Source organism: Salminus brasiliensis, chromosome 23 (genome assembly GCF_030463535.1).
Source record: "Salminus brasiliensis chromosome 23, fSalBra1.hap2, whole genome shotgun sequence".
NCBI lineage: Eukaryota > Metazoa > Chordata > Actinopteri > Characiformes > Bryconidae > Salminus > Salminus brasiliensis.
The window spans coordinates 2,731,218-2,754,910 of NC_132900.1; the positions used below are offsets into that span (position 1 = coordinate 2,731,218).

Genomic DNA, 23,693 nt, shown 5'->3' on the forward strand with positions numbered 1-23,693 from the left:
GGAAAAGACATAAGAGAATGAGAGAGAGACATACAGTGAGAGAGAGCGAGAGGGAGAGAGAGAGAGAGAGCGAGAGGGAGAGAGAGAGAGAGAGAGAAAGGAAAAGACATAAGAGAATGAGAGAGAGACATACAGTGAGAGAGAGAGAGAGAGAGAGAGAGAGAGAGAGGGAGAGAGAGAGAGAGAGAGAAAGGAAAAGACATAAGAGAATGAGAGAGAGACATACAGTGAGAGAGAGAGAGAGAGAGAGAGAGAGAGAGAGCGAGAGGGAGAGAGAGAGAGAGAGAGAAAGGAAAAGACATAAGAGAATGAGAGAGAGACATACAGTGAGAGAGAGAGAGAGAGAGAGAGAGAGAGAGAGAGAGGGAGAGAGAGAGAGAGAGAGAAAGGAAAAGACATAAGAGAATGAGAGAGAGACATACAGTGAGAGAGAGAGAGAGAGAGAGAGAGAGAGAGAGAGAGAGAGCGAGAGGGAGAGAGAGAGAGAGAGAGAGAGAGAGAAAGGAAAAGACATAAGAGAATGAGAGAGAGACATACAGTGAGAGAGAGAGAGAGAGAGAGAGAGAGAGAGAAAGGAAAAGACATAAGAGAATGAGAGAGAGACATACAGTGAGAGAGAGAGAGAGAGAGAGAGAGAGAGAGAGAGAGAGAGAGAGAGAAAGGAAAAGACATAAGAGAATGAGAGAGAGACATACAGTGAGAGAGAGAGAGAGAGAGAGAGAGAGAGAGAGAGAGAGAGAGAGAAAGGAAAAGACATAAGAGAATGAGAGAGAGACATACAGTGAGAGAGAGAAAGGGGAGAGAGAGAGAGAAAGCTAGAGAGAGAGAGGAAAAGACATGAGAATGAGAGAGAGACATACAGTGAGAGAGAGCGAGAGGGAGAGAGAGAGAGAGAAAGGAAAAGACATAAGAGAATGAGAGAGAGACATACAGTGAGAGAGAGCGAGAGGGAGAGAGAGAGAGAGAAAGGAAAAGACATAAGAGAATGAGAGAGAGACATACAGTGAGAGAGAGAGAGAGAGAGAGAGAGAGCGAGAGGGAGAGAGAGAGAGAGAGAGAAAGGAAAAGACATAAGAGAATGAGAGAGAGACATACAGTGAGAGAGAGAGAGAGAGAGAGAGAGAAAGGAAAAGACATAAGAGAATGAGAGAGAGACATACAGTGAGAGAGAGAGAGAGAGAGAAAGTAAAAGACATAAGAGAATGAGAGAGAGACATACAGTGAGAGAGAGAGAGAGAGAGAAAGGAAAAGACATAAGAGAATGAGAGAGAGACATACAGTGAGAGAGAGAGAGAGAGAGAGAGAAAGGAAAAGACATAAGAGAATGAGAGAGAGACATACAGTGAGAGAGAGAGAGAGAGAGAGAGGAAAAGACATAAGAGAATGAGAGAGAGACATACAGTGAGAGAGAGAGAGAGAGAGAGAGAGAGAGAGAAAGGAAAAGACATAAGAGAATGAGAGAGAGACATACAGTGAGAGAGAGTGAGAGGGAGAGAGAGAGAGAGAGAGAGAGAGAGAGAGAGAGAGAGAGAGAGAAAGGAAAAGACATAAGAGAATGAGAGAGAGACATACAGTGAGAGAGAGAGAGAGAGAAAAAAAGAAAACATAGAGAGAGAGAGAGAGAGAAAGGAAAAGACATAAGAGAATGAGAGAGAGACATACAGTGAGAGAGAGAGAGAGAGAGAGAGAAAGGAAAAGACATAAGAGAATGAGAGAGAGACATTACAGTGAGAGAGAGAGAGAGAGAGAGAGAGAGAAAGGAAAAGACATAAGAGAATGAGAGAGAGACATACAGTGAGAGAGAGAGAGAGAGAGAGAGAGAGAGAGAGAGAGAGAAAAGAAAACATAGAGAGAGAGAGAGAAATAGAGGAGAGAGAGAGGGAGTATAGGTCTTGACTCCAGCCTGAGGTTGTATGAGAGGATGGCTCTTGGCGACGGTTCCCATGGCGACTTCATAATGATTGACCGGAGGAGGCTGACAGATAGAGATGCTGCAAAGCCTCATGGGCCGCAGCGATAATCATACAGCCATATAAAGAGGAGGGGTCGAGTCACAACCTCCAGAGTTATTACTGTTGTACTGCTAAAGTACTGAAACACAAGAAATCACACAACTAATTACACAGTTAACGAGTTACATTCGGACAGATTCCAGCCTCTCTTCTGTTCCGTCCAAAATATAATGGAATACAAATCATTTTCCAAAAGTTTATGGACACCTCATCTCATGGCACCCCATTGGGCTGTGGGGTATTTGAAGTGAGAGAGTTCCAACTAAGCATTCAACATTCAAGCTGGATGCAACCTAATCCTCCTCACAGCAATGTTCCAGCCTCTAGCATAAAGCCTTCTCAGAAGAGTAAAGGGGGACTGGTCATACTGGTGGACCAGCTTAGCTCCTGACCAGCATAGCGCATGCTTTTATTTGAGTTTGCTGCATTAGCTGACCGTCAAACTGGTCATTCTGGTGCAGCTTGGCAGTGCTGCTGAAGCTGGTTCCTACCTTGGACTACCTTGGTCATGTTGGTCACACTGGTAGACCAGCCAACCACCTTAACCAGCTTAACCAGTCTGAGCTGGCCAGGCTGTTTTCTTCTGCAGGGAGCAGATTAGCCCCTCGATCAATGGTCAATGTACTTTCTTTACAGCTCATAACACAAGACAGACACACACACACACACACACACACTCGCTCTCTTTCTTTCACACACACATCAACAAACAGATTGGCGAACAAGCCCCAAAAGCCATTAGTGTCAACAGTTCGATGAGTGTGCCGCTGTGCTGTAAGCTGATAGGCTCAGAGGGTAATGGCTCCTGACAGCTGCTCCTCAGGGACCGACGAGGAGCCGAGTGAAGAGGAAAAAACTTGAAAAACTTCAAACGACAAACCCTCTCTCTCTCCATCTGCTGCCTCCTCGCTATTCCTCCTCCCTCCCTCCTCCTCCTCCCTCCTCCTCCCTCCATCCTTAAATGGCCTAACCGGGCTATCTGTCCCCTCTGCATTCCCTGCAGGTCAGTGCTCAGCTACAGCCGCAGTTCAACCAAACGCAAAACCACAATTTTCATCCCCACAGCAAATGTAGCCGAATGGTCATGGTCGGTGTCCGAAGGTGTTTTCCTCAGTTTTAGAGCTGGAGCTACGAGGCTAATGCACCTAACACTCACATGGGAGGAGCATGGGCTAGGTGGGGTCTAGGTACATGTGTTGTTACTGGGGCCAGCTGGGCTTCCAAAGGGGGCCCATTGTTAGAGCCCACCCTAATCTCACATGGGTCCAGCCTAGGCATCTATGTGCAGATGATAAACCAGATGGGGCCCATGTTTAACCCCGCCTGGTCCCACCACTGACCCTTGTGGGCATCCATATGTTATGCTATGCTATTTGGCTAACATGCCTAACACTGCTAAGCCTCGCTATCTAGCCCGATCTAGCCTGCTAAGCACACTACTTAGGGGACAGGAGTGCTGCTTGTGGAAGATGTGGTTTCTGTCACTGTATAGCTGGGATCCGTGTATAGCAGGCCGCAAGCCAGCTTTCTCCAACCCCAAGGGAGTCAGGGATGTGCACTCTGCCTAATATTGGTACTAGCATCCATAAGAGCTGCCCTTCTTACAAATGTTCAGAAAAAAAAAAAGCTCAGAAAATGCGACGGCATCTGATGTGAAGGTTTACGCATGTCTTGGCTGATTGACTAGACTCAAGTAATTGAGTAAAAGGGTGTAGATTTGATTTCTGGACGACCCCCTCGCTTCAGATGGAGCCAGAGCGAAGGCGCCAATCCTGAGGAGGCCTGAGCAGCAGATCCCTCAGAGCAGTTCACGCAGGCGGAGCCTTCAGCCCGTAACCATGATACCCTCCATCCTCCCTGCTCAGCCAGGCCCTTTATCAGGCATGTAGTCTTCTGGGAATGGGGCAGCACCAGTTGCTGGGAGATCAGCAAGCTTTTACATGCTTACGCAGTCTCGGCACACTCGCGCTTCCACGGCTTTGGACTTTACACAAGCTGGGTGGTAAATCTGCAGTACTGTTCGCGTCATGCTAGCACTCGGTACAAGCCCATTTAACGGCAGTCAGTTTAAACACATGCATGTGAAATAAAATACACTATATGTCCACATGTTTGTGGACACCCTTTCTAATGAGTGCATTCAGCTGCTGTAAGTTGCACCCATTGCTGACACAGATGTGCAAATGCACACATACACACACTCAGCTTGTAGAGATGTACTGCCAATAGAATAGGACTCTCTGGAGCAGATGAACAGCATGACCCTATTGGCACCATGCTGCCTAAAGCCAGGCGTGGGCTAGTAGAGGGGTGTAAAGCCCTTCAGCATTGAGCTGTGGAGCAGTGGAGGAACTGTGTTCTCTGGAATGATGGATACTTTTGGGATGAGCAGGGGAGTTGCGGATGATGACTAAAGCTCTTGCAATCAAATCCTCACAGCAATGCTGCTCCAAAATCTAGTAGAAAGCCTTCTACCCTGGACAGTAAAGACAGTTACTCCAACAAAAGCAGGAAAAAATCTTGAATGAGCAGGTGTCCCAATACTTTTGTCCATATAGTGTCCATATAGTCCATAGAGTCCAAGGTTCCTCTACAAACGTCCAAACAGACCAAAAATAACTGGACAAGCCGCTTCTCTCTGTGTGCAAATCTGAACCTTTATTTGTTTTTGTAAATGTTTCCATTAATAATCCTGATTTTCTTCCCCATAAATAACAGAAAGGGAGACGTTCAGAGGCCCGAGCCAAACATCTGACCTGCCCACTATTTTAAGAAACTCTTAAGAGCTCGTGGCCACGCCGAGAGGGAAGAGCAATTAGCCCCGGCTAGAGGCACGGCTGCATGTGCGCTCAGCTGCCCTTCGCCAATTGACCTTCCTGATAAAAGCGCCATTAGAGGCAATTAAGCCACAAAATGCAAAACAAGGGTCCTTAAGAGGAGTGGCTGAGAAAGAGAGGGGGTCAGAGGCTAGGCTACGCGCTACAACAAAATGAAATGGACTTCAGCCTTAATCAGGGGGGGGGGGGGGGGGGGGCGATCAGACAGGAGATCAGAGTAATAACACAACAAAAAGGGTACCTTCAGATAGAGTCAGGGCAGACAGTATCAAAGCAGAGAGTCAGGACAGACAGAATCAGAGCAGACAGAGTCAGGGTAGACAGAATCAGGGCAAAGAGTTAGGGCAGACAGAGTCAGAGCAGAGAGTCAAGGCAGACAGAGTCAGAGCAGAGAGTCAGGGTAGACAGAATAAGGGCAGAGAGTCAAGGCAGACAGAGTCAGGGCAGACAGAGTCAGGGTAGACAGAGTCAGAGCAGAGAGTCAGAGCAGAGAGTCAGGGCAGACAGAGTCAGAGCAGACAGTCAGGGCAGACAGAGTCAGAGCAGAGAGTCAAGGCAGACAGAGTCAGGGTAGACAGAGTCAGGGCAGACAGAGTCAGGGTAGACAGAGTCAGAGCAGAGAGTCAGGGCAGAAAGTCAGGGTAAACAGAGTCAGAGCAGAGAGTCAAGGCAGACAGAGTTAGAGCAGAGAGTCAGAGCAGACAGAGTCAGAGCAGACAGAATCAGGGCAGAGAGTTAGGACAGACAGAGTCAGAGCAGAGAGTCAGGGTAGACAGAATCAGAGTAGAGAGAGTCAAAGCACATGAGGTCAGGGCAGAGAATTAGGGCAGATAAAGTCAAGGCAGACAGAAAATTAGGGCATAAAAAGTCTGGACACATCAGTCAGACAGAGAGTGTCAGAGTCAGTGCCGACGGAGTCAGAGCAGAGAGAGTCAAGGCACATAAAGAATCAGGACAGAAAGCCATGAGCACTTTTGGTAGGTACTGTCTGACCACTGCATACCGAGAACACCCCACAACACCTGCCTGATGTTCTGGAGATGTTCTGACCCGGCCTGACTCGTCTAGAACATCACAGCTTGGTTCTTGTCGAAGTGTCTCAGGTGTGGGGCTCACAAAGGTGTGGGGCGTGTGCTGCGTTTCGTAGGAGTAAAACGACTACCCGCAGATGTGTGTTAGCCTCAGGCAGGCGGACCACCCAGGTCACCCGCCACCTGCCGGAGTCGTGTCAGGTTACCGCGGCAACCGTATCGCACAAACACGTCCAGGTGAGGTGACGTAGGTGCAAATGCAGAGCTTGTCTCTCTTTGTTCCTTTTAGGCAGCACGTCCACTAAGCCCTGCAGTGCATACCTCACTGCGAAGGACAGTAGGCTGGACGCACTATATGTCCAAATGTTTGTGGACACCCCTTCTGATGAATGCATTCAGCTCCTTTAGGGTGCACCCGCTGCTGGCACACACACAGCTTGTCTAGTCCCCTCTGGAGTGGATCAACATGCTGCCTAATGCCAGGTGAGGGCTATGGAGGGGTGTAAAGCCCCCCAGCATTGAGCCGTGGAGCAGTGGAAGAACTCAAGTGTTCTCAGGAATGATGGAGTTGGGTTAGGGTTAGGTGGGGTGTTGATCATTCAACATTCGGACCTCTCTAGCGCTCTTGTTGCTAAATGCAATCAAATCCTTACAGCAAATCCTCTCCAAAATCTAGTGGAAAGCCTTCTCAGGATAGTACAGACAAGCTCTCCAATAGGTGTCCCAATACTTTTGTCCAGATAGTACTTCCAAGTAATCCAGCCTATTTAGTGTATCTAGCTGAACGATTACAAGGTTATGCTCAGTTATTCTACTACGTTCCTTCAAAGAACATAGTCAAAAGAACCCTTCTGAGTGCTATCTAGAACCCTTATTGCTTATATAGAAGCTTAGGCCACACAAAGGACCATTCGGAGGTGGCAGGAGTGCTAGAGAGCATCTGTATGGGTAGGATGGCCCTCCCTCTCCCCCCTTTACTTAGCGCTATGCTAGTCAGTGTCCAGGCGTCTGTTAGCTTATGTTCCTGTATTAGCATTAGCATTAGCGCTCTCCTCCGGGTGTGTTCAGCTCCAGTGCCGTTGTGTTAGCCCAGGTGGTGTTGTCTTTCAGAGGATACCGCAGGCAGCCCACTCTATCCACTGAAGACCTCCTGAAGGCTTTGTGATGTTAAGTGATGCTACAATGGAAGCAAAATGGGCAAAACCTCAAAAGCAGAAGAACAAGACTGTAACCAAACTAAAACCTCGTCAGGAAGCTTCTGAGGGACACTGCCCACAAAGTCGTTCTCCTGCCTCCCAATATCAGGAGGAATTCGGGCAAATCGCTGGCTGGCTAATCCTCAGCCTGGCCCCAAGAGCATAGCACGAGCATTCCAACCCCCTACAGACCCAAACGTACTCTAACCCAACCCCTCCCCAAACACACACACACACACACTCCCTCATGTACATACACTCCTCTACCTCCACCTCAGCCTGGAAAACAACAGTCAAGCAAAGTCCTCCTCACAGAAAAGAAAGGAAGAAAAAAAGAGAAGACTGAAGGAAATTCCTGGAATAGTTCAGACGAGCTGCTGCTCAGTCACACAATCAACACACTGAGCCAAGAACGGGAGCGCTCTTATCAGCCAAGTCATTAACCCACCCTCACGCATACATGCACACACACACACACACACACACGGGCCTTCATATACACATACGCACACACACAAACTATATATATAAATCACAAATGTATTATATATATTATATATATATATAATATGTATTTTGTGTATAAATAAATATATATATATATATATATATGTCTATATGTGTGTGTGAGCAATTATATATATATATACGCAAATCATATATATATAAAAAATATGTAAGCACCTATATGTAAGAATGATATATTCCATGAAAACAGATCCAATATATGACAATATATAAACAGATCCATATAAATATATGATCCAGTATAAATTAAATATATGTAAGTATCTATATGTAACAGCAATAAATCCCAGATACATATATAAATAAATATATTTGTATATATATATATATATATATATATATATATATATATATATAATGTATATATTTATTTATATATGTATTTGTATATACTGGTCTATATGTCATAACAATCTACCTGTATGTTATATATATATATATATATATATATATATATATATATATATATATATATGTATCTACAAGCACTAACCATATATCCTATCCAAATGCAATATATATGTAAGCATATATATATATATACATATGTAAGTACTCATATGTAATAATAATATATTCAATATGTATTTCTAAATGTATTATTACATATAGATACTAGCATATGTTTAATATATGTCTCTATAAATAGTACCATCTACCTGTGTGCTATTTATGTATATACAATATATATATATGTGTGTAATAATAATGTATGCTGTATGCATTACATATATGTAAATGTCATCATACTATATCACTTATGTATTAAAGCTATATATAGTACCTTTATGCAATAATAGTATGTCTCGCAGATATATATATACATAAGTACTTATATGTTATAATAGTAATAACAGTATATCAGTGTAAAATGACAGCAGTATAAATGATAAATAACGTGTATCGGTGCTGTGCTGTGGTTAGCGCTGTGTTTTCTCTGGTTTTAATAAAAAAATTTGTCCTGTTTTTACACAGAAACGAACACACTCGTGTGCGCAGTGCTGAACACACGCTGTGGGCCTCTCAAACCTTCTGGCTGCAGATTGTTTTGTTTATGAGAAGCATTCAAAAAAAAAATCCTGGTCTGCACACCCTTCCCCCAACCTCTCTCTGCCCTCTAGAAACTCTCTCTCTCTCTCTCTCTCTCTCTCTCTCTCACTCTCTCTCACTCTCTCTCACTCTCACTCTCTCTCTCACTCACTTCCTTCCTCTTCTCTCCATTCCCTCACTAATCCCCGGGCTGTTCTGCCAGAGCAGTGTGAACCTGTGCATGACTGTATTCCTCCGAAATAGACCTGCGCAATGCACACACACACACACAGACACACACACATACACACACATATACACACACAGGGCCTTCCGTAAATGTTCAAGCCCTTTTTACGAGAAATTTGTAGAAACATCGACCTGTTTACAACCTGAATCACAAATAGATGTTAAAGGGCAGAGCGCCTCAGTCCGAAAGTAAAACCCAGACCAGACACACTCATCAGGCCAGAGAGGAAGACACTCACTCACTCACTCACTCTCTCACACGCACACACACACACACACACTACCAATTACACAAACTACAGACTTAATTACATGGTTACGTAATTAATTACACGTCCACAGAGCTGTACATGCAATAATAACAGTTTCATTCAAATCCTATTAAATTACATTAAGTGTCCAAAAGTTTGTGGACACCCCTTCTAATGAATGCATTCAGCTATGCATTGCACCGATTGCTGACTCTCTGGAGCAGATCAGCATAGTGAACCTGTTGGCACCATGCTGCTGCCTAATGCCAGGCGTTGGCTAGTAGAGGGGTATGAAGCCCCCCGGCATTGAGCTGTGAAGCAGTGGAAGAGCTGCGTTCTCTGGAATGACGGATGGTGCTGCATCCATCAAAAATACTTTTGGGATGAGGTGGGGGCTCTTCGTGTTGCTGAATGCAATCAAATCCTCACCGCAATGCTTGTCTAAAATCTATCAACTAAATCAACTATTTTTAATACCCTTGATTTCAGAAGAAACAATAAATAAGCAGGTGTCCCAATACTTTTGTCAATATAGAGTACAAAGCAAACTGAAACAAAAAGTAGGGAGAGCGGTGGTGCGAAAGTGACCTTTATAGACCCTAAACAGAGCGCTTCACACCTTTGCCTGATCGAAGCCATTAATCCGTGTTAACATCATTACTGAACACACACACACACACACACACAGACTCTGCAAAGAAAATCAATCGCCCGGCTGACAACAGCAGACAGTGCGAAAAAGCAAAAAGTGAATCTGTGAAGAGGTCTGACACCTCGGGCCCCGCCGCTCAGCTGCTCCTTCACACTCGAACGCTTATTTAAACAAGGTGGGAATGATACGACAGCCTATACAGCCAGATATCTGCACAGGGGCGGGAGACCATCAACCGCCAGCAGCGTCTAGCCACGTCAGAGCTGCGTCGTGATGATGACCACAGCACTGTCCACATGCCGGGTGGAGTCGAGCGCCATAAGGCTTATCTGCTTATCTGAAGTCATGAACGTGAAACGTGAAGGTCCCTGTCGTGCCACCAGAACAACTTCTAAAGGGGTCCCGTGGTATCTGGCACCAAGACGTTAGCTGCAGTCTGGAAGATGTGAGGTTGGGCCTCCATGGATTGCATCATTGACTCTTGGGTGTCCATCGGTTCACTTTTGGTAGGTGCTGACCACTGCAAACCAGAACCACCCCACCCCAAGACTTGTCCGATGTTCTGACCCTGACTGTTCACCAATATGTAGATCCCACCAATTGACAGGAGCCGCTGAACCCAGATAAACAAAGCTATGCACTTCATGTCAGTGGTCCTAATGTTTTGGCCCTCGCGTATGTGTGTATTATTGTTAGTATTAGTATAAATTGCAAGACTGTACTCCTGGCAGGCCTGGTTCCAGTACCCTCTTTCTCTTAATGACATTTTACTGCTGTGAGTGTGTGTGTGAGTATGTGTGTGTGTGTGTGGGTTGGGGGTGTGTAAAGGCCCCTCCTTTCCTGCTGTGTCAGGGTTAAAAAGCTAAAAAGCTACAGCCAGCCTCACTATTATCAGGCCCTGCGATGCCCTTCCCCCTACCAGCTCCCCCACCACCACCACCACCACAACCACACCAACAGCTATTTCTGGCTTAAAGGGCCAGGTCAGCTTTAAAAGGGTGGGCTTTATTAATAATGCCACACAGGCCGCAAGGTGCCTACATCCGCCTACGCTGCTTACACATGTTTGCACTGAGGAAAGCCTTCAGAGCTCCAACTTGAGCCTGAAGCAACCTGCTAGAATCAGCTGTTTCAGCTGCAGCGCTGTCCCTGTGTTATGGTTATTATGATCATATAGCACTAGCACTAACAACTGACCATACCGCACTGCAGGGTGGATTATATATGGCACAAATATCACAATCATGCATAAAAAAAAAATCTGATGATACATAATATACAGTCTTATGGCCAAATTATGCGGTTACATTTTAAAGCAACAGTATGGAAAATCTTACCGTAAAACAGCAGCTTTAGAAATAGAACTGCTGATGCTCCACTGACTATAACAGGGAGAACGGCATCTCCGTCATTCCCACTCCGGGCCGAAATGCTGCTTCTGGACTATGGAGCTTTGGTGGTGGAGCTGCACCACAATGTAACGCTACGTAACCCGAGTCATATTAGCATAAAATCCTGTAGTGTTACTCTCCCGCCTCAGTCCACATGCTTCTCTACCTTCAGATCAAGCTTCTGCAGCTCTCAGCTTGTCCAGAAATGCAGGTTTACAGCTGTCCCTGAGGACGTGCTAAAAGCGTGATTTGTATTTACTGCAGTGGAGTAGGTGTAGTACTGTAGTAACCTGTAGGTGGAGCACAAGAGCCCAAAATGTCCAGTTCTTGCATAATGCTGCTTTAATTGAGAATTACTGACCGACAAAATTGTAATGTGTGTTTATGTTATAAAAAAAATGAAAAGAATCATAATCAACAGAGTGGCCTGTGCAAAAGTATGGACACCCCAAGAGCTGTGCTCTAAAAAGGAATGATAAAAGTGAAGCAAATGATGCCCGCAAGGCAAGGAAAGGGTATAAGAGGACAGACTAGCATTGTCAGCTCATGGTAAGTATTAAAAAATAGCAGTTCAGGGGAACTGTGGAACTGTGGAAGTCCAAACTCAGACCTGGAAGACCTCATATGCTGGTAAGACAGGCAAAGCAGAAATGCCATTAACTGAGTCTAAGAGTGGGTCATGCAACGACCACCTTCTTTACGTATATGCAAGTAAATGCAGCGTCGTCCATGGGGGTGACGTTACTAATAGAGGAAAGCAGATTAAAAAGACACAAAAGGCCAATCAGGGTCCTGCAGAACGGGGTTCAAACACTGCAGCGTCTACTACAGTGCCCTTTAGAGAAGTGAGGCCTTCCTGCGGTGGACCACCATGGTGGAATCACCGTCTACAAACAAAGCAAATAAAACCAGGCTCATTTACGTGGCTGTTTACATCACAGAGGGTGGGCCGCTGCATTGTGTATGAATTTAAGGATATTCGAACCCCCCACCCCCTTTCGCTGTTTCAGGCCATTGCAGTGCTCGGAATGCCACTGTGTTGTCGGGAAACCTGTAATTGTTGCCTTACTGTAGAGGATCTCCAAGTTTGGACAGATTTCCCATCTGAAGTCAGTTCATGGAGAGCTTCAACGATCCACGCTAGCACCCCCCTTCCCTCGCTGTAAGAGTTAAGGTTATGTCAGATCGCCACCAATGCGTCAGACACTCCACAATACTGAATTACCAAATAAATCCTCGCAGCTTATTCAACTTAATCCAGCCTAAGAACATGCAGAGCATTTTAAACTCTGGGATTTAGAGGAGATTTGTGTAAGACTGGTTTCTGTGTCAAACAACAGGAGTTCTTCCACCCATGACCCTAAAACCCCAACTCTTCAGTTAAAAAGGCAGTACTGAATGCTGGACTTAGATCCCAAAACTGTTCCTGAGAGGCCTACAAGCGAATAAAACAACCTTAGAAATGTTCAGTTATTAATATAGTTTTGCTAAAAATATTTTTTTAAAATATATAATTACATAATAAATGTATATGTAAATATTTTTATTTACATAAACATTTTTTTCCTTAGTTATTCTATATATAATTGAATATATAATATATCTATATAATTATAATGATATAATTTATGCATAATCAAACAGTTAAGATGTAATTTATTTATTTTATTTATTTAATTAAAGAAATTAAAAGTTTACATTGGTGGTGAATGGAACAAGACATCATAAGACCTTAATGCCTTGTCTCTTAATGCTCCATCACATTTTATTTACACCAAAAATGGCTATGAATACCCTGCCTGATGCCTGAAACACTGTTTTACCACAGTTTTGAAACAGTATTTTGGCCTAAAGATATTTTTTGTTAAATACATTCAATACATTAAAAAGAAAAATAGTATTAGTTAATGTATTACTTATATTTGTCACTATTTTAACATCATCAACGGTCCATAACATTCCATATAAAACTCGTGTAGGACAAGTGTAGGTTGACTGGTGGGTTTGGATAGTAAAGAAAGTGGCTATATTTGTGTTGTAGTCACGGGCGACTGACGCCTGGTTCCATTCCCCAGCGCTGTAGAGAAACCTAAGTTGGTAGGTTTTTCTGGAATGGAGCGTTTCACACCAAATTCATTCTGAATGATTGCTTACTATTCTAAGACTGATTGTTTTAGAAATTTGGGAAAACCAGTGGACTTCCCCTTTAATGTTAAAATACACATGCAGTACAGTTCAGAGGTTTTAAGCACCAATTCCATCATTTTCTCTAAACAACATCTCCAGATCTCATCAGAACAGATGCAGTTGAACATAAATCCAGTAAAAAGGAGAAACAAGAGGCTGTGTCAGTGAGCTAGTCTGAAGAACAGAGCTTGGTTCCTCCAGGGTTCTTCTGGACGCCCCCCAGTCCAGCCAGCACAGTGTGGAGGATGTGTTTAACTCCATCATCATCATCAGCAGCAGCAGCAGCAGCTCACTTGATTTACCATCATTAAGCTCTGATTTACCACCAAACCAGGTGTTGATCTGAGGAGAACTCTAAATATTACTAGACTCCATGAGAGAGGAGAACTTTGGAGATGTTCTAATGATGAACACAGTGATGGAGAACCACCTCCACCACTTTCTGTAGGAGTGTTATTATTAGTGTTTATTCTGATATCAGTGATTTACTGAGGAGAGAAAGCAGCACGGAGCAAAAAATAAATAAAAACCTGTGTTTTCTGAGAGCTGGAAGCGGAAATTACAGCTGGTATCAGATCAGTGTCATCTCTAGATGTGACCCATGACCTGCAGGTTGAAGCTGATGGCTGCTCAAAGCAAAGGCGTCTAATCAGACGCGCAAACCTGACAATATGACATCTGGCGTTACTCGTCTACCCCAGTTCTAATCCAACTCCTACGCTCCTACGCTCCACTCGCTCCATCTTTCTTCAGCTTCGCTTGTTTGGGTTCTCTTGTTTATCCTTCCAGCTCTTCTACTCCACCTCCTCCTCCACCCTCCTCCTCTACACTCTCTCCCTCTGCTTTCCCTCCTTGCTCCACTTACCTCTCCTTCCTGTCTCTCTGTCCACTAAAACAACTCCGACAGTGCCAACGGTCTCACTCCACTGACTTTAATGGCCCCATCACTTACAGGCAGCAATACAGTTAGCAAAATACCATCTAAAACACGGCACTGAAGCTCCAACTCAGATCCCATTACTGTGTTGGTTTCCGAGGCCGTCTCGGAGTGAGGGATCGTCTAAAAACAGCCGCCAGTCTTATCTATGTTAGTACAGTGAGTACTGTTTCTGCTGATCCTGCAGATCCTTCAGAATCGTCACTGATGATGAGCCCAGTGGCAGTAGATACTACGAACTTTACAAGGCTTTACGTGGCTTTAAAGACGGCTAATAAATGAGTTCTCTTCTGATGAATTTTCTCCAATCCCTTCCAATTACTTTAATGTACACTTTATTAAAGACTAAGGTGCTATTTTTTTAATCTGTATTGTATTTAATGGTGTTGCAAGGTGGTTGCTGTGGTGTTGGTAGGTGGTTCCTATAGAGCTATATTGCTACGAAGATGCTAGCTGGATAGAATGGCAATGGTTTGCTATGGTTTGCCAGGTGGTTGCTATGGAGTTGCTAAGTGGTTGCTATGCAGTCACTGTATGTATATTATGTATTGCGAAAAAATGCCTAGATGTTTGCTATGGTTTTCCATGTTACTAGGTGGTTACTAGGTGGTTGCTATGGTATGCCAGATGGTTGCTCTGGGTTGCTATGGAGGGGCTAGGTTTGTTGCAATGGTATTCGAGATGATTGTTTTTGAGTTGAGTTCAGAGGTGGTTGATATGGAGGTAAATTTGGCCATATATTTTGACCATTGGGAAACTGTATGTCTGATGATCTGATCAGAGTTTTGAGGTTCTAGCATAGTAGAACCTCATAGAACATTAATAATAAGATTTTTCAAGCCAATTTAGTAATATTAACATCACAACTGTAAGCCATGGTAATATTACTGGTAACAAAGTGGTGGTTCCCAGCTCTGGCTGATCTTTCCCAAGACCTGAAACTGTTTAGTCTGATGTTCAGAAACCAAACCCCTGAAGAAGAGTCTGCTGGTATTGTTCTTTGGAGAGAATTGCAGCAATTATAACATGTAAATTCTGCACTCTGAGATTAAAATGAATGGGTAACAACTCAAATATTAAAGCCATGTCCAAAATCTCATTTCGAGACCCCTCATCTATTACAAATAAAACACTGCCCATCGTTTGTGCTCTTTTGGCACCATGATGGTGCCTAGTGCTTGGACCCCTGAGGATTGCCAATTGCGATGTAATTTGAACAGACAATTTGATCACTAGGGATCGAACCTGCAATTTCCTGATGATAGGGTCAATGCTTACATTGCTGCACCACTCAGGAACCCCTAACCTGCTTTCCATCTACTGTTGGAGAGATATTGAAGCTATTAAAGAAACTCAATTACGACAAAATGAAACCAACTTCAACGCTCGTACTGGTCACACTTCGTTTTTCTACTGTTATCTTAGCTCTTATTGGCTCATAAAAATGAAATGCTATGTCTGGGTTGGGCGAATGACGAAAAGCAGCTTCCTTCCCTTCCAGCAGGAACCAGACATTAATTTGACGTGGGAGAGAGGCTGAAATTTTGTCGAAAAAGAAAATCTGGATTTTTAAAAGCCAGCATTGTGCAGACGTTGAATTTTGGTTGGAAATTAAAGCCACATATCCAACAAAAACCAACATTTGGTTGACATCAAGCATAAACATTAAACAGACGTTGAATTTTGGCTACTTAACACCATGACTTAAACCCAAAAACCCCTCCACATACAACAACGCAAGAATTTCACGATTTTTATTATGAAGTTTAGCAGACGTTGGGTTTGGTCACCATATCTCAGAACTAAACGTTGGTATTTAACGTCAGTATGATGTCGGTACGTTTGAAAAGTCATTGGATTGTAGTTACTTAACATCACCTTAACTTAAAAACAACAAACTATCAACGTCAGCTGTCGTCACTATTCTACGTCAAATTGACGTTGGCATTAGACGCTATATTTAACCAGACAGTTAGAAAATATCGATATATCGAGGTATCGTGATATTATGTTGTGCATTACTGTATCGATTCTCAGGAACGCAGCATTAATTATTAATCAATAGTTTACATGGAAAGATTGATGGCAGACAGTGGTTCATTTGAAACTTGGCAATAGTGGTAGCACATTAGACTGCTAAGCCCCTCAGAGCCCCCATAAAATTTGATAACAATCTAAATATATAATCTTGCTTACAGTATCGCAATATTTCACAATATACTGAATCGTAACCCCTGTATTGTGATACGCATCTACATTAATGCCAGTCTCAAGAAAGTGACATGTTCCCCATTCAAACTGTCCAGTTTAAGCCCCACTATCCAAGCTTTATCTACCAATGTTTCTTCTACATCCAGTTTCTGAGAAGAACACCTTGCTCTGTGCTGTCCATTACCTTGCCACTGTAAGGCGTAAAAGCCATAATAATAATTGTATCCCCACCCTTAAAGTTAGAGAAGCTTAAATATATAGTATTATAGACACTTATACTCGTATATAAGGTCAGCGGTTGCTTATCTGCAGACCTTGTAGAGCTTTCTGGTGGGGAATGATAATAGCCTCTGTCCTTCATGCTCGTAAAACAGGAAGAACAACACATCTCTCCACACTTCTGAGTCACAACTGAGTCAGACACAGTGCACAATGACTGATCATGACACCCGTAATGTCTGAAAATGTTTATACCGGCTTTTTGATTAAATGTCATATGTAATTACGCAAAATCCACTAATATAGTCATGAATAAAGCTAATAAAATTCTGCCTAAAATCCAATAATATTCTATAATATAGTCACTAAGAAAGATAATATAACTGTAATTTGATACATTCTGCCTAAAATCCAATAATATCCTATACTATAGTCATTAATAAAGATAATATAACTGTATTATGATACATTTTGCCTAAAATCCAATAATATTCAATACTAAAATCTTTAAGAAAGCTAATGCAATTGTAATGTGATACATTTCTGCCTAAAATCCAATAATATCCGATAAAATAGTCATACATAAACATAATATAACTGTAATTTGATACATGTTTGCCTAAAATCAAATAATATTCAATACTACAGTCTTTAATAAAGCTAATACAATTGTAATTTGATAAATATCTGCTTGAAATCCAATAATAACCAACAATTGTCATTAATAAAGATAATTAAAATTGCACTTTATGCCTAAAATCCAAAAGTATCCAATAATATAGTCATTAATAAAGCTAATAAAATTGTAATTTGACACATTTCTGCCTAAAATAGACTCTAATCCCACTTCTATCACCATGTAAAGTCAGCACTCAGCCTTTCTCCAGACTGAAAGAGTCAAACAGAAAGTAGTCAACACCAAACAGAAAGTTAGGAGGCACTCACGTAGTCGTGGAAAGCTTTGGCTTCACTGGAGTGTTCACAAGTGTCCCTTCGTTCAGGTGCAGCACAGTACAGGTCCCAAAACACACTGAAATTCAGCAGAGAAGGTGGTTTCTACAGGGTAGATCTCAACTGTGGCACATATGGGTCAGTTTCTAGACAAACAATCAGCATTTTCTTAAGTCGGTTGACGGGTAAATTTAACCAAAACTAGATTTAATCGGGCCGTGGCTTCCATTATGCAAATGACATAAATTAAAAACCTCACACAGATACAGAACCCACAGGATCTTTCACTGCAGGTAATGAATGGGCTGTATATAAGTCATAAGAACAGGACAAACTGTCACTGGGGTGTTTCCTTGCTTGTCTCGGTGGTGGAAACCTCAAGGGTACGTCTTCAGTTCCTTTAGTTTGGCAACTGAACCATATTTCTCAGCAGTTGTTTTTTAAGCTGAATTTAAGAGATAACACTATGAGATCATTTTAAGGTTAAGCTTTATCTAAGCTAAACAGTTTACTGGATTCATTTCAACATTTATTCATCCTTAATTTATTAGACATTTATTAAACATTAAATATCATTAATTTATTGTTAAATATTTAATGTTTTAAGGTGAACAGCACCCAAATACTGACTGTTTGACTGCTTTTTAATTGATTGGCTGATTGGCTTAATTGGCTGATTATGAATACATAGGCGTGTCATGATAATGTTATCAACTTATCGTACAGTATTTAATATATTGTAACATTTAAATGTCTAAATTTATACACATTTACAGGGTTTTTTTGTTACATATCAAACATTGTTGGATATTATTTAGGTTATTTTATGTCTTGTGATGTAAAATTATTGTTTATTTAATGTTATATTCAGTATTGTAGAATATTGTGAAATTGTAATATCATTTAGGTGGAGTCTTTATATAAGCCTATAATGGGGTGTATGTTGTTATTATTTTTTTTTTATATATAAAAACTATTTTATTTTATTTTACAATAACAATGTTTTTTTAATTGGGCAAATAGACTAAACCAAAAGTTGATTGCATTATGTTATTATATTATGTATCTGTGGTATAAAATGCTTGTAAATAGGGGTGAAAATATTAGTAATATATAGTAAAAATATTTGATCACGGCATTTAAAGACATTTTCACAACACACAATATTTATCACGAAAAATGCATCAGTAGCAACAGATTTGTAAAAACTGCAAATGATGTCCCATATTTATTAGCCCTTGATTTTTATTCAAGCATTTGGATTCCTTTTAGGACCAATTACACTGTTTGTAATGAAATGTGCATTGTGTTAGTGTTCCTTAAGTTTAGAAAAGCATGTTGTGTGGCGATAACAAATTGGCGATGACAATAATATCGTTTACTGCGATTATTTCTGGGATTGTAAATCCTCAAAGAAAACCAGTGATCATGACGTGCCTATAAACACCAATATACACATATACATTCTCCTGGCAAGGTGAACGGAGTGCACCCTTAAGACACAATATTGGACTTCAAGGGCCATGTTGTACCTGTGCGTTTTATCCTCTGAGAAACTAAACCCCTGTTCAGAGCTCTATTTTCAGACAGCGTATGATCATTAAAAACACTGTACAATAAAACATCTCAGAAAACGACAGAAGGTCACGTACCACCACCAGGAGTGCAGGAAGCCTGGAGGCTCACCAAGCGTTATGTTCTTCTCCCATCGAATCTAAACAGAGTAAGGAAGCACAGTGGTAGAAAAGTCATCAGTCATAGGGAAACACATAAGGGATGAATCTGAGCCGTTACTTTGGTAGTTAAAGGCAGAGATTCTCACACATTGGCTATACCTGAACGAGGTGTGGGCGATGCGTCGATATTTGATCAGAATCGTGAGAAATTTTGTTATCGTGATTCAAGCGAGCATTTCGTAGATATCATCAGTGCTTAAAGAACACTGAGCAACTGAGCAACATATTTCATTACAGGGAGGCCCTTAACACACCAAGGCCTATTACACACTAAGGTGTATTACTCAGTATCTACAGAGGCTTCTGTACAAACTGGTGGGGCTATTCTCTGGTAATACAGGTTTGTAATAGCACGTCCGGCCTGTCTGTGTTTTAGGAGTTAATTGGATGAAGTGCTCAGAACGTGAGAAGAATTTAACAGCACTTTTTAAGAATTTGTTGCTACTGATGCAGTTTGTCTGTATGTTAAAATATTGTGGTTAATATTGTTAAGTGAAAATGTCTTTAAATATGGTGATATATTTTTACCATATCGCCCACCCCTAACTTAAACCCCCTCACCAGGTTATTGACGTTGTTCTAGCTGAAACAGTGGACACAAGTTTCATTGACAAATGTTAAAACAGGGGTCAGGAGGTCATTGTCAAATGGACAGGGCATTCATTTCATGTAAAGAAATATAGAGATATTGACATCTTACCTCTGATAGAAAGGTCTGTGCTGATTTCTGAGCCCCAACATGTAGCAAGTACTCGTAGACGTACAAGGCCAACCTGCGGGAGAGGTGTTGAACATGTCAACCTAGTCGCTCAGGCCCTCAATTCAGGCTAAACCGGACATATCACTGCCTCTGGGATAAGAGGCCAACTTCAGCTTCTTGTATTGAAGCACAGTTGTTATGATGCTAGCTGCTGCTGTTGATGCCCACTCTCCTGGGCTAGTTATCCTGGCTGGGAGCTTCTAAATGAAGACTGATTTATGACTGTGTAGTCAATCAATATCTTTTTTAATAACAATAAAAGGATCTGAATGTGATATTTTAGATCTCATAAACTCAAAAAACAATTAAATGAAAATGAATACAGTCATTAAGTTACATGAAATAAGTTACATTAAATATGATTCAATTATTATTAAATAAATGTTTTAAATACATTAAAATAGAGCCAAAGACTCTGTAGACTCCATATATTTTTTTTTTAAACAGGCAGATTATGAATACATAGGTTTGTCATGATGATTATGTTAGCAACCTATTGTACAATGTTTATTAAATATATATATATTATTTTATTTAATTATATTCTAATGTCAATGTCCAAATGTTCTCAATAACTGAAAGTTCATTGCTCTTTAAAAGGGTAAAACTGTGTTATTATATTATAACAGTGGACCAGCTCACTCAATTTCCAGCAATGGCCCAAAATGAAGCAACTCCCTAGTATTAAATATGGGTCCAGATGGACTTTAATTAAACTGTAGTTTAATTAACAACTAACTCCTTAAGGGTTGAATTTGAAATTAAGACCTAGAGTGTTAATTGAAACTAATACAGTCATTCTTAACAGTAAATTAGTGCAAAATAAAGTGTCTCAATGTGGAATTTCGGTAAGATATGATCTAATGAAATGAATAAAACAGTGTAATAGATAAAATAATCATAAATAAAGTAAATCTATGGACTGGTTCGCTTAGTTTTCCAGCAATGGCCCAAAATGAAGCAACCCTAGTATTAAATATGGGTCCAGATGGACTTCAATTAACACTGCAGTTTAATTAACAATTAACTTCTACAAATTAAGACCTACAGTGTTCATAGACATAACAGTAAATTAGTAAACATCTCCTTACAAACAAAGTAGTGTCTCAAAGTGAAATTTACACAAAAATGATAATATATATATATATATATATATATATATATATATATATATATATATATAAACAAAGTGTAATAGATAAAATAATCATAAATCAAAGAAATCTGTGGACCGGTTCACTCAGTTTTCAGTAATGACCCAAAATGAAGCAACCCTAGTATTAAATATGGGTCCAGATGGACTTCAATTAACACTGCAGTTCAATTACCAACTAATCTTAAGGGTTAAATGTGAAATTAAGACCTACAGTGTTTATTGACATAACAGTAAAGTGAAATTTCAGCAATAATGAAATGGATAAAACAAAGTGTATTAGATAAAATCATCATAAATCAAGGAACTCTGTGGACCAGCTCCAATAGTGACCCAAAATAAGGCAGCCCCCAGTGTTGAATTCACTCAAGGGTCCAGGTGGACCCTAATTCAACCCTAAAGGGGTTCAATCAGAAGCTCCCAGAGAGCTTAACCAGACCTGGAGAGTGAGGATCAGCAGGAACAGCCAACCACACAACAACTGTGCATCAATATAAGAGATATAAGAGCATGAAGTTGGCTTCTTGACTGAATTGTCCGGTCCACCTTAAATGGTGCAGTAGTTGCGCTGTGGCGCCCGAGACGCTCGTCCGTTTCTGCTGCACCATTTAAGGTGGACCGGACAATTCCACTAAGAGGCTTGGGAATTTGCACCCAACTTCATATTCTTTATAAAAACATCCCAAAAAAAATCTCCACTACGACTCACTTTTCCCTCGCTTGCCCATCCGATGGCACCACGGTGCTTTTCCCTTTGGCGAACATGTCTCAGTACGGGTCTACACCAGCCTCCGTCCGCTTGTATTCTCAGGCTCCAGCTGTCACCGTGCTGATGACCCCATCCTACTGCGATAATGCTCTTCAACCGACCCTGGTCACATACACATAGGAGAGGGAACACAGGGTGTGGGCGGAGCCGCACTGTATTCCCCGCATGATTGACGTCTGACTCCGCCAATGAGATCTGCATCTTCACACAGGTTTACAGTGTGTGCTACACTTGAAAGGACAGTGGGTCCTCGCACGTATAGGAATACAAACACCGACAACACACCACTCACGCAAACGCAGCTACAGGTACAGCAGAGGGGTGGTGTTTGGACTTGTATTGCTATACATGTGAGGACTTCCAGTTGCTGGTGACCTCCAGTGAGTGCAGTAAAATGTTAAATAAGGTTTTGATGCGTGGATTTATTTTATGGACTAGTATTATTTTGCCTTGCACACAAGTATAGAAATATACTATTCGGGTGGGGAGTTTTTTTAGTGTACAGCGCCACCTGCTGGAATCAACACAACAATAATCAGCTCGTAGTTCGATGGTTTACTTCAAATGTCATGGAAATGCACTGTAAATGTTATAGAAGCGTATAAATGTTCAGGATAAAGGGACTAACTTACTTAATAAGCTGAATAAAGAAGAAAGAAGCTGTTTAAGAGCATAAAATGCAGCTGTGCGACGATTGGGCGCGTCTCAAATCGGTCCCTTGCTCCCTACGTAGTGAGCCAAGTGCAATTTAGGGTTTTGCAACGATTTCTAAGGGTAAAAAATAGGAAAATAGAATGGTAGCCCAGAATATGAGTATATGCAGTATTGATCACTGTTTTATGTTGACAATTAATGATAATTTTCTCTCATTTCTTTTCTATTGTGAGTTTAGTTCACTTGAATTTTCTATTATTTATACAAGAGCCATTTCCATACGTTATCGTTTGTTGACTCTGTGTTCGTGCCCAGAATTTATGTTAAGCATGTTCTGATTACTAAGTTAATTTGTTAAACTATTTAATTTTATGTTTGTGACTGTGTTTAAATGTCATTTATGTAAATTCCTGGCTCAGCATTTTCATATTTCCATATTTTAATTCAGCATAGTACTCATATTTTCTGTTCAGTCCTCTTCCTCTGAGGACACTGTACCAGCTGTTAAGCATGGTGGTGGAAGTATCACGGGAACGGGTACATTGCAAAAGAAGGAAGAAGGACGACTACTTAAGATTTCGTCAGCATACGATGGTTGAAACTTGGATGCAATTGGGTGTTGCAACAGGACAATGACCCCAAACACACATATAGGGTAGTTGTGGAGTTTTTTTTTTTGTTTTAGTTTTTTTATAAAAAATATTAAAAACTCTTAAAAATTAAAAAATTATTCTTAGTAAATAAAATCATAGTTTGCAGGTGAGTTGATCATTTCTTCTAGTAAAAGCTGCTTGACTGAGATCTTGACGTTGTTAATAGTAAAATCTGAGGAACGTCCTGCATCACTAGAACTGCGGACTCGCTGCAGCTACAGAGCAGAAGGGAGCCAGGCAGTTCGATTTGGAACGCAGCCCTCGGCTGACTGGGCGGGGCGTAGTTA

At 41.5% G+C, this 23,693-nt stretch overlaps 2 protein-coding genes across 3 annotated transcripts in view; one reads left to right on the forward strand and one right to left on the reverse strand.

The window, feature by feature from the left end:
• ssbp3a (single stranded DNA binding protein 3a) overlaps positions 1-22,191 on the reverse strand; it is a 44,253-nt gene extending 22,062 nt beyond the window's left edge. For both annotated transcript variants that reach the window (XM_072668418.1, XM_072668417.1), the window contains exons 1-4: positions 22,040-22,191; positions 20,118-20,190; positions 19,334-19,395; positions 17,676-17,760 (exon numbers count right to left, since the gene is read on the reverse strand). In XM_072668418.1, coding sequence (XP_072524519.1) covers positions 17,676-17,760; positions 19,334-19,395; positions 20,118-20,190; positions 22,040-22,095 — 276 coding nt within the window. In that variant the 5' untranslated portion in view covers positions 22,096-22,191. The remainder of the gene's footprint in view (positions 1-17,675; positions 17,761-19,333; positions 19,396-20,117; positions 20,191-22,039) is intronic.
• The window catches only part of acot11a (acyl-CoA thioesterase 11a), a 21,596-nt gene continuing 19,996 nt past the window's right edge, over positions 22,094-23,693 (forward strand). Inside the window, exons 1-2 of the mRNA XM_072669417.1 lie at positions 22,094-22,204; positions 23,227-23,290. Of these exons, the coding sequence (XP_072525518.1) occupies positions 22,094-22,204; positions 23,227-23,290 (175 nt within the window). The remainder of the gene's footprint in view (positions 22,205-23,226; positions 23,291-23,693) is intronic.